The following is a 10,881-nucleotide window of genomic DNA, read 5'->3' as shown; positions in this document are numbered from 1 at the left end:
GTTCCATGCCGCAGTGGATACATTTTCCTTCGACTGGGACGCCCTCCCTTATTATTCCCAGCAGTCGGCTTGTAGCTGGCCAGTGGCATAACATCATTTTCTTGATCATGGATTTGGAGGCAGCCGACCATTCCGTCATCGCCCTGAAGTCGAGTACCAGAATCTATCATGTATAGGACATTCAAACCAGAGGAGACCGAGAGTACAATGATCATACCCCCCCCCGATATGATGAATTCCTGCAGGTACTGTACTGAACATACGGTACATCAATGAGAAGGCAGCCGCCTCGATCATACAACCCAAAACCCCTCCAGACAGTCCAGAACCCCTGCATCTGCAAAACCAAAAAAAAAGGACTTACTGTAAATCAGACAAGAGTCACACATCTGTTTCCGGGCTATTGCCCCTTTAATGAACCCAAGGGAAAAGAGAGGATACAGACGAGGCAGATCATATATGAGCGATCATCAACCTACAAGTAACCCCCGAGGACCCTTGCGGAAGAAGTACTCAGAGGCGGCGGAAGAACAGAAGGCTAGAAGCCATAGTCCCACGCCGGGTTCTTCTAAAACACATTGGACGGCGATCTTAACAAAAGCCTCAATTGCAAGGGCGTAGTTAAATAACAGTGCTCAAGAAATCAGACACCGCCAGCTCCTTCTCATGTCATTTCGATATATCACGGCGGGACTGCAGTGTATGTGAAACTTGGCTGATTTCATCTCTGGTCGACTGGACCAGTCTCATTAAACTCTGGTCGGGGCGGACGGGGACCGGCAAATCCCGTTCGTTCCTTTTTTCTTTCCCTTTTCTGCAGAAATGACGTCTAACCGCTGGAGGTTTCTTGGATAGCAGCCTCTGGTTTTCCGAGCCGGTGAGGGTGTGTGTGTGATCGTATCGGCTCTTGCGATCGGGTGGTTGATGCTGATGATGATGGTGTGGGCTTGTCTGAGATCTCGACACGGTGGAGGGGAGGGGAGGGCGCTCTGTCAAACGGGCAGTCTTCTGATCCTCCCGTACTTTTAGACTTCGTATGCCCTGCCCTACTTGCCCCTTGAATCTGTGGCCGTAGTGAAAAGACTTATGTCCTTATGTCCGTCCAATAAAGCTGCGCATGTCTGGCAGATTATTGATTGAATGAAGTGTCACATTATAGTATGTCGACAACCTTGCTGCGGGATCGAGATCTAGCGATAAAACTACTCCCCGACCTAAGAACAGTAAGTAGATAGGCAACCTCCCCATTCAGCGAGGTCGAATCCCAGCAACAAAGTACTCCCCACTTCCCCGTACAAAAACAGAATCCAGCAGCAAGCAGGATAGGTAGGCAGGTATCCGCCAACGACACCATGACATTTCACAATCGACCTACGGTGGAAAGTATAAATTCAGGAGGAACACTCACTGGCAGTCGGCACAGACGCATTGACCCAGGAAAGCTTCAATGGTTGATGTTCCAATTCGACCACCACGGTCCTGACTTCAGGTATCACTGCTTGTTCCTGTGGCACTCTTCTGCTGTCTTGGGTTTGGGGAGTGGGGGGTCTAGAACTTGAAGGAATCTCGGCTTGCCTGTTCTAGAGCTTTGCGTTGTCACCCGACTGATAGGTGGTGTTGGCTTGACTGCCTCAGTTAGCTAGTCAGCTAGTTAGGGTGGTGTTGTGTCATGGCCGGAGAGGTGTACTGTACGTATTTTCTACCCTCGACGGCCGGACTTTGATCGCTATGTCGGGTGTTGAATGCACTGATGGCGGTGCCCCCAGCTCTTCTACATAATCATGCTCTGTACTTTCTCCCAGGCCCAATCACCCTCTACGCCAGCAATCAAACAAACAACACCACCGACGCAGTTGCAACGATAATGGCGTCGATACCGACACAATAAACGTACTCACCCCGACCCCTCCAGCCAACCTGCCAGAAGCCCTCGATCTACAACCCGAGTGGATAAGCTCGGGCTCGGCCCGGTACATCCTCAACGCAACGGGCGCGCACATCAAGACGGAGATCAGGATCGTCGTGCGATGATGTCGTGATTGACACTGTCGGATGGTGAGCTGCTTCCGCCTCTTACGACTGACTGCTCGTCTTATGTACTAAGTACTGTAGACATCGGACTTGGCGACAGTTCGTGCGTCAAATGATGTAGATTCAAGCTTCGGGCTGAGTTGCCACCTCGGGTGCAGGGTGCATGGGCATGGAAGGTTATCTATCCGTAAGTGAGGGGCAAGGTTTGCTGTAAGGTGTACTGTACCTGCGGGAAACATGGTTGGAGATGAGTAGCGCTGTCGCGTGATATATGCTCGACTATGGGTAGAACATCGCTATCTTGCGGATATCCAGTTCGTCGATGTGAGTCGCGAGTGAGATCGCGGGTTAAGTACATGTACAAATCGAAGAGGTTACCAGGTAACAATGGGAGTAGAATATCATAGTGTAGATTCCTATTAAGCCGTTCCGACGTTATCTCGGGCATTATTTCTTCGTTATGGATACTATAGACATGGAAAAAGGACGTCTCCCGCAAATGAAATCACTGCGATGCATATGAACAACAAAACAACACTGCCAAAAACCGTAGCTTCACCGCCCGACATATTTCAGTTCGAGCCATCTCAGCGGGATGAAAGAGATGGAGGTGAAGACCAGCGCCAGTTCGTTGGCGATATCACCGCCGCCGTCGCCGATCATCCGCGCCAAGGCGCCGACGTAGTAGGTCTCGTCCATGCCGACGATCCAGCCGGCGGCACCGCAGAGGAAGGAGGTCAGACCGGCCAGACCGATGGGCATCTTGGAGGGCGTGTCCCAGGCGTCGAGATCGTAGTTGGCCAGGTTGCCGCCGCGGAAGAGGTAGTGTTCGCAGAACAGGATGACGAAGAACGAGGTGTTCCAGTAGCCCAGCAGGGAAAGGAAGTTGTCCAGAACGGTCAGCAGGTGGTCGCGACCGGCGATGCCGATGGCGATGATGCACGCGAAGACAACCACGGTCCAGAGGATGCGAGGGATCTTTCGGAACGGCGGGGCGAACAATTGCGCCGAAATGGAGGCGGCGTAGATGTTGATACAGTTCATACCGACTGGTCCGGAATTAGTATGTTGGTTGTGCAAGAGAGATTGATAGTAGAGGGAACCTACCGTTAGACAGCACTAGGAGGACCAGGCAGAATTTGGCGAACTTCTTGGGATGGATGATTTCCTGCAAGATGTAGCCGATGCCGTTGTCATATGCCTCAGCCCACTCGGGGTTTGTGCCCAGAGACGAGGCAATGCATGCGCCCAGCAACAATCCGATGCAGGTGGGCAGCGAGATTCCCAAGGCCGTGAAGAAGAAGACCTTGACTCGGGAGGTATTAACCGGATAGTGGACGTAGAAGTCGGAGACGATGGAGGACCAGGAGGCACTGGATCCGTAAATCACGCTGATCAAACTCAAGACTTCGCCGGACTTGGTGAGTCCGGATACTGTAGCCGGTTGAGCGAGATTGGCATGACTGCCCGACTGTCCATAGACAATCATGAAGACGATGAAGGCGATCAACCACATCCACTGCTCGAGGCTCATCACCACTTTGAGCCCAAAGAAGACGATGGCCAGACTGAGGCAGGCGACAATGACGACTCCGACGACAATCGAGATACGTCCGTCTGAGACCGCGACGAGGGCCTGGCCGGCGGTAATACAACTGACGGATGACCAGCCCAGCTGTTCAACCACGTTCAGCGCGGCGATGATGGACGATGGGTAGAACCCTAGAGAAAATCTAGAGATGGCGACTTGACGGAGGCCAGTACCCGGACCCAAGGTAGCACACCAGCCCTAATGGAGAAAGACGTAAGCACTCTTGATATGCAGTCAATCAAATTGACGCAAATGAAGAGGATGGTATGCGAACCGTGATTGCCCCGCCCAGAAGTGTCGCGCAGATGATGATGGGGATGACCTGTCCCAAGCTAAGGCCAAACTGCCATCCCAAGAAACCCGAACTGAAACAACTGAGGTTCATAGTCGCGGAGGCCCAAATCAAGGCCATGGCCAAGGTGTTGGGAGGCTGCTTCTTCTCCGGCGTGACACGCTCGATACTGTTGGATTCAATGCCCAGCTTCTTATCCAGCAGAGCCTCATAGTAGAGAACTTTGGGGAAGAAACCCGCGGGCTTCACCAGGGCCTGCTCCTCCACCTCAGCTGTGGTCAGCTTCGGTTCGAGCTTGTGACCCTCTTCAAGACTGGGGTACTCCATGTTTGGAGGCTTCTTGCTGCTGTCTTTGCTTGGGGAAAGACTTGTTGGCTGCAGCAAGAGGAGAGAAGAAAGAAACTTTTTTTTTCTTCCCCAGAAAAGGTTCAGGGCATTATCTATTTGTAGCACGGGTTATTCCGAAAAATTAATAAGAGAAACCTGTCGATGGCCTCAAAGCGCGCAACAGCACGCGCCGCTAGCCGAGTTATGGGACCGTTTGGGGCACTCGGCTAGTCTCAGGCACGCTTTATCTTTTGCCTTCGAGAAACAATGGAATGTTATTTGTGGGACAAGGTTTTTCTTATCAGCTGGCGATAGTAATTGCCCCCCAGCCTAGCCTCAAACCAGCAGAACCGCCGATCTTATGATATTCTTGGGCGATACGCAGATTTTGTGTCTCACTTCCCCAGTCCACCAGCCATGGATTTTGAGTCGGCGGCACGTGGGAAGCTGCCATTCTTGTCTGATTTAGAGAGAGCCCTACAGTCACTGCACAATCCCGGCTGTCAAACAAGACGAAAAAATCGAATTGTAGAGGCTGAGACTGTCTGCCTGTCTGGGTTAAGGTTGCGGTCCACATCGGCCCATGTGTCTCTCTCTGCAGCAGTGGGGCGGGAAGATTTCGGCATCGTGGTTGAGCCTTGAGGTCTTTGTCTTCAGACTCGCTCAGGTTTTGCTATCTGGCCTCTCTTTCTTCGGCAAATATACAGTTAGAAAGTATGGTGCAGTGGGTTGACACCAAGATCCTTCGCGGCGGAGGGAACGAGGGGGAAGAGACAAGACATTGTAACCTTATGATAAGCTTGTCTTGGCAGACTTTCCCGCAGCGACCCTTGGGGTGGCGATTCTCAGCCACTACTCCCTAGTGTAAGTGGACAGGGCCTATCGGACATCCCGCGATAAAGAGGAGTAGCATCAGGGTTTATCCACGGAAGTGAGAATGATCTTGGCAAAAAACATCGGACAAGCAGTGTCGCTAGTCTGTCTGCATCAGGATCCAGAAGAGCTGAGTCGGCAGTGGTCATTAATAACTACAGTTCAACGCGGTGGAAGAAATTGCCGCTACTCATATATGAAACGGTTGTTCGCCGCCTTCGAAGTCAGCACATAAGATGTCACAGTGCACGACCTAGTTTGAAGTGTTTCTTGATCGATGCAGATGGTCATCGCCTCTTTACTCCAGAATAGCTTCGGTTTTTGACAAGAAGCTTTGAGAGCTAAGACTTCTTGGGTTTTCTTGGGTACTGCTGACTACCACAACGTCGGCGATCGGGCCTAGGCCAGAGTGAATATGTCAGCCTGCTGTCGGTCAATTCTTTCAAGGCGGAGCCCATATTCCCTGCATCGTCCGGCATAAGAGTCGAAGCTGACTGTCAATATGACCCTCGTGGATAGCAGGCTGCTGTAGACGGGAGGAGAAGAGCTGAGGTAAGCCTGCTGGCTGGAGATTGGAACGTCACCAGGTTCCCCAGAATGAGCACAATGCAGGACATTTCGAGCCAATGAGACTGTGCAATTCAACTCAACTGCTGCTGAACTGTCAGCTATGTGCAATAGTCAGGTAGTCAGGTTCAATTGGGGTGAAGTTCAATTCAAGTCATTTTCTCCATGCATTGAATCGACAGAAAGGAAGAAGGATTGAAGAAAGCAGAAAAGCGGCTCTGGGCGGTGGAACTTCCAGACCATCGCCCAAACAGGAATAATGAGGTTGCTCTCCCCGGCTTCCAGTCTGTCCTTCTGTCCTCTTCCCGCCGGGCCAACTTCCAAACCAAACAACCACCACTTCCTTTTCTTTTTGGTCTCTTTCACCTCATCCTCTCCACCTCCCCTCCTCACCTCACATCTTTAAATCTCTCTTGCGTGATTGTGTCAATTCGTTGACCCTTTCTCTCCTCCCTCTCATTCACCTCTCTTTTCTTCTCTCACCCACCTCCCTTCCCCCCACTCTCATCTCTACTCTTCTTCCGCCTTCCCACTTTTTCTTCGGAATTCCTTCTTCCTCCTCCCTCATTTCTAAATCCTGGGATGCAATAGCGCCTGCGATCTTGACTTTCTTCATCATTTCTGCAGCCTTTAGCCTCAACAGATAGCAATTGACTTTGTTCGCCTCTCAGCTGCTCCTTTTTGGCTCTTGCTTTTAGGAATTGGTGCTGTCAACACAATCAGTCCTTTCGGCCTTCGGTACTCGACTACCAATTATAATTACACAGACATTTGCATTTAGCTGGTATACCGCGCCTTTCTCTCAATTGGCTCCTTCCCACATTTCTAATCTCGCTGCCTGCCAGTGCCCGTCGATATCCTTTTTCGTCCAATCGCATAATTACCGTTCCCAGATCAATTCGTCCCGTCCTGGTTTGTCCCTGCTACAATGGCCTCCGAAGCAGTCACGGTCGATCTCAATGGTGGCACCAAGTCCCGGGCTGCTATGTTGGAAGAGCAGCACGCTCGCGATGAGGCGCACAAGGTGACCGTGGAGGATGTCCCGGATGAGGAAGATCTCAAGCACCCTCCTCCGTCCTCGGTGGTCGAGGCTTCCGACTCCGCTGCGTCCTCCCAGGCTCCCACTCCCTCTGTTCCCAAGGCTGCTCCAAAGAAAGCTCCCGCCTTCGATGTGCAGTCCGAGGAATTGTTCCCCGCTCTCGGAAGTGGACCGAAGCCCAAGACCCCCGCCGTCTCCGCTTGGGGCGCTCGGGGTCCTTCCGCTGCTGCTGTCGCCAATGGCGCCAGTGGCGTGCAAGCAGGTATGTGCACGTTGTTCAGCACCGGCAAACATCGAATCAGCGTCGCTGACACCAGCTCCAAACTAGCTTCTGATGTCCCGAGGATCATGAGTCTGCCCGGAAAGCACATGGAACAGCTTCGGCTGGCACCATCCCAGATGCTTCCCCGCGGCCAGCTGAAGAAGCCCCTGCGCGACATTTTGCGCGACATTTCTCGACGTTCCAAAGCCAATGTCGACATGCGCGGTGGACCGGGAGGCTCGATTATCTTCGAGGGTAAAGGTTCCGCGGATGCTGTCAGACAGGCGCTCAAAGAAGTCGCACAGCAGGTCGGATCTAAGGTATGTTGTTTTTGGCGCTCATTCAGGACATAGGAAGCTGACATGTCCTTCCAGCAATCCGTCCGTGTCCCTATCCCCACGTCCGCTCGCCCTCACATTATTGGCCGTCAAGGCGCTGTCGTTCAAGACATTCAGCAACGGACAGGAGCGCGTGTCCAGGTTCCCCGTGCTGAGGAGTCTGCTCCCGGAGATGACTTCGATGACGATGATACCATTGACGTGTTGATTGAGGGTGATGCCGTTGCCGCGGAGATGGCTCGTCGCGAAATCGAGGCCATTGTTCGGGAGAGAGCTTCCAACATGAGCTTGCGACTGAAAACCATTCCCCCGGAGTTCTTCCCCTTCATTGCAGGTGCTCACAACGCGCAGCTCAAGGAAATTGAGGAGCGCACAAAGGCACAAGTGCATGTGCCGCGGTACGACACATGGCAGAGCCAGCCTCCTCCTCAGGAGGCTGACCCTGGCCATGTTCAATTTGTTCCTGCTCCGGAAAGACACATTCACATCGCTGGTGAGCGCATTGCGGCCCAGGAAGCTCGCGCCGAGATTGAGCGTCTTGCCGCCGATCTTCAGCGCCAGCTGACCTTGCGCCAACTCGCCATCAACCGCGGCCAGCACCAATTCATCCTCGGTGAAAATGCTGATGCTCTACACGATTTCCTTGCCGATACTGGCTGTGCCATCGTTCTGCCTCCTGATTCCGATGACAGCGAGTTTCTTACCATCACTGGACCTGTCGACTGCATCGAGAATGGTATCAACCGGGCCATGGATCTCGCGACGAGCATGCAAATGGCCAGCATTGACCTCTCTCGCCAACACCCCAACGCTCCTGCTGGACCTCATGCCCATGCCCGTGCCCTCACTCGCTACCTCAGACAGCGCCAGATTATCAAGGAGTTGGAGAGCCTCTATGACGCTCGCATTGCGCTGCCGCCCAGTTCCGACGGTCCGGTCACCTGGGAGGTTTACTCTCGGGACGGAAAGAACACCATCCGTGCACGCTCTGATATCATGAATCTCGTTCAGGCACACCCTCCGACCAGAATCCGTGCCGTTAATGTTGACCCTTATTACCACCCGTACTTGGAGTCCCGCACTATCCCCAAGCTGCAAAACGATTATGGTGTCCACCTTTTGGTGCCTGAGGATATTGATAGCTCGGACGTGTTCATGGTTTACGAGGGCCCCTCGGCTAACGCTGGCCAATTCGAGATCCCGAGACAAAGGCCTTCTCCTGCAGAAGTGGCCACCTTTGAGAAGGTCCTCCAGGAAGCCCAGGACTATCTCCTGAGCACTCTTGGTGACCAGAAGGAAGTCGTGGCGAAGTGTATTAGCGTTCCCAGCAAGTACCAGGATAAAGTTCGGAAGTTTATTGCCCGTGAACAGCAGAACAAGGGCGAGGATGAGATCCCCGTCCGCGCTATCGTTGGTGAAGGACAGAACCGGAACGAGGCCGAGGTAGCCCTTCGTGGTCCCTCCCGCCTTGTGGAAGACCTGATCTCCAAGATCCAGGAATTCGTTGTAGAGCAGGAGAAGGATGACCTTGAGAGAGGGTACACTACGACCTTTGACTTCCCCCAGAAGTTCGCCAACTTCCTCATTGGCAAGAAGGGCGAGAACATCAATAAGCTTCGTGAGGAGTTCGATGTGGACATCAAGGTCGAGAACGGCAAGGTTGAGGTCAAGGGCCCCAAGGCTAAGGCTGATGCTGCCAAGACCCGGATCATCAACCTCGGGAAGAAATTGGAAGATGAGACCACTCACACTCTCAAGGTCCCCGCTCAGTACCACCGTGAGTTGATTGGTCAGAAGGGGAGCCAGGTCAACAGACTCCAGGACCGCTACGCCGTTCGTGTCCAGTTCCCCAGAGCTGCCAGTGAAGACCAGGAGACTTCCAGCGAAGCGGGTGGTTCTCGCCCCAACCGGTCTCAGCAGGCTGCGGACGAGGTCATTATCAAGGGTCCCAGCAAGGGTGCTGACTCGGCACGGGATGAGATCCTGAGCCTGCTGCAATGGGTCGTCGATCATTCCCACACTGCGACTGTGTCTGTGGCTCAGGCCCAGATCCCCTCGCTGATCGGCCAGCGCGGTCGTGAGATGGACAAGCTCCGTGCCGACACTGGTGCCCAGATTGATGTTCCTGGCGTCAACGACGCTCCGGATGAGTCGGGCCGCGTGCAGATCAAGATCCGTGGTACCAAGCAGCAGGTCGAAGAGGCCAAGAAGATCTTGCTTCAACGGTCCGGCGAATTCGATTCCATCGTCACCAAGACTATCGACGTGGACAAGAAGTACCACAAGTCCCTCATCGGCAGTGGCGGTAAGCTCTTTCGTCCAATACCAACTGACTCAAATTGCTAATCAGTGGACAGGTGCGAACATCCGTAAGATTGTCGCTGACGCTGGCGGTCCTACCGATGGCAGTGCTTCTCGGCTTGTCAAGTTCCCCCGCCCCGAGAGCACTGAATCGACCATCAAGCTGGAAGGAAACGGACAGGTTGTCGACAAGATCGTTGCTGCTATCGAGGAGTTCGTCCAGGAGCGTGCGGATCAGGTGACCGAGACCCTTGATGTTCCCACCATCCAACACCGTCTCCTCATCGGCCGTGGTGGTGATACCAGACGCAACATCGAATCGAAGTTCAACATCACTTTGGACATCCCCAAGCAGGGTTCTGGCCGTACCGAGATCAAGCTCAAGGGTCCCAGCCAGGCTGTCGCCGATGCGAAGGAGCACATTAGCGGCATGCTCAAGGACCAGCAGGGCGAGACGGTCGAAGTCCCCCGCCACCTGCACCATGTGATTGCCGATAACGGCTCGTTCTTCCGTCGCCTCCGCAACGATTACCGGGTCACCGTCGACCACGCTGGCCAGCAGGTGCCTCCCAAGCCTGTCTCGGAGGACTCTCGCGGCGAGGTCAACGGATCCTCGTCGCTGCCCCTTATCACGGATGAGCCCAGCGACGCCGCTGAGGTCCACTCGTGGAAGATCGTCGACAACAGCCCCGCGCCCGCCGACCCCTCCGAGCCTGCTACCATCCCTTGGGTGCTGGCCGGTACCAGCGACAACGTCGCCAAGGCTAAGGCGGCCCTGGAGAAGGCGATCGCCAATGGCTCGCAGCAGTCGGCCACGGGCTACCTGATCCTGCCGGACCCCAAGACCTACCGATTCGTCGTCGGCCAGGGCGGCAGCCAGATCAACGCGATCCGCAAGCAAACGGGATGCCGGATCAACGTGCCCAAGGGCCAAGCCAAGGGCGAGGCGATCGAGATCAAGGGCAGCAAGGAAGGTCTGGAAGAAGCCAAGGACATGATCCTGGAGGCCGTCCGCGCCGGAACCAGCGGTAACTCCCGGTAGACCCTGGAGAAGAGGTGAAGTCAAGCAAGAAGTTAGGAAGGAAGGAAGGATTTGGAAATAATTTGCACGCCCGCCCACTCTTATTGATCCCTCTATCATTTACCACTACGTACACCCTCCTACCTACCTCACTATTACACTTTATCTTACAGTTCTATATTTGTGTTGTTATGTTTATAAAAGAAGAAGAAGAAGAAGAAGAAGAAGACTGTTACGAT

The 10,881-nt window shown here is 53.7% G+C and overlaps 2 protein-coding genes across 2 annotated transcripts; one reads left to right on the top strand and one right to left on the bottom strand.

Moving 5' to 3' along the window:
• Positions 1-2,444: 2,444 nt before the first annotated feature.
• BO97DRAFT_402727 (putative nucleoside transporter) lies at positions 2,445-4,406 on the bottom strand. The gene is made up of 3 exons (XM_025694574.1): positions 3,897-4,406; positions 3,139-3,820; positions 2,445-3,080 (listed from the first exon to the last, which is right to left on the bottom strand). Exons 1-3 carry the CDS (start codon positions 4,239-4,241, stop codon positions 2,587-2,589), a joined length of 1,521 nt encoding a protein of 506 aa, XP_025555438.1. The 5' UTR covers positions 4,242-4,406; the 3' UTR covers positions 2,445-2,586.
• A 2,203-nt stretch (positions 4,407-6,609) lies between these two features.
• On the top strand, positions 6,610-10,663 carry BO97DRAFT_431189 (putative RNA binding effector protein Scp160; the record flags this gene model as incomplete). The annotated part of the gene is made up of 4 exons (XM_025697479.1): positions 6,610-6,982; positions 7,049-7,302; positions 7,357-9,625; positions 9,678-10,663. The coding sequence occupies 4 exons, from the start codon at positions 6,610-6,612 to the stop codon at positions 10,661-10,663; spliced, it is 3,882 nt and encodes a 1,293-aa protein (XP_025555437.1).
• Between the last annotated feature and the right edge of the window lie 218 nt (positions 10,664-10,881).

This window comes from Aspergillus homomorphus, assembly GCF_003184865.1.
Source record: "Aspergillus homomorphus CBS 101889 unplaced genomic scaffold BO97scaffold_3, whole genome shotgun sequence".
Lineage (NCBI taxonomy): Eukaryota > Fungi > Ascomycota > Eurotiomycetes > Eurotiales > Aspergillaceae > Aspergillus > Aspergillus homomorphus.
This window is presented reverse-complemented; position numbering and strand designations above follow the sequence as displayed.

Coding starts and splice junctions, on each gene's coding strand:
- BO97DRAFT_402727 (XM_025694574.1), bottom strand. CDS start 4,241: ATGGAGTACCCCAGTCTTGAAGAGGGTCACAAGCTCGAACCGAAGCTG. Junction 3,821..3,896: donor TTCTGGGCGGGGCAATCACG/GTTCGCATACCA, acceptor TTTCTCCATTAG/GGCTGGTGTGCTACCTTGGG. Junction 3,081..3,138: donor CCTCCTAGTGCTGTCTAACG/GTAGGTTCCCTC, acceptor ATTCCGGACCAG/TCGGTATGAACTGTATCAAC.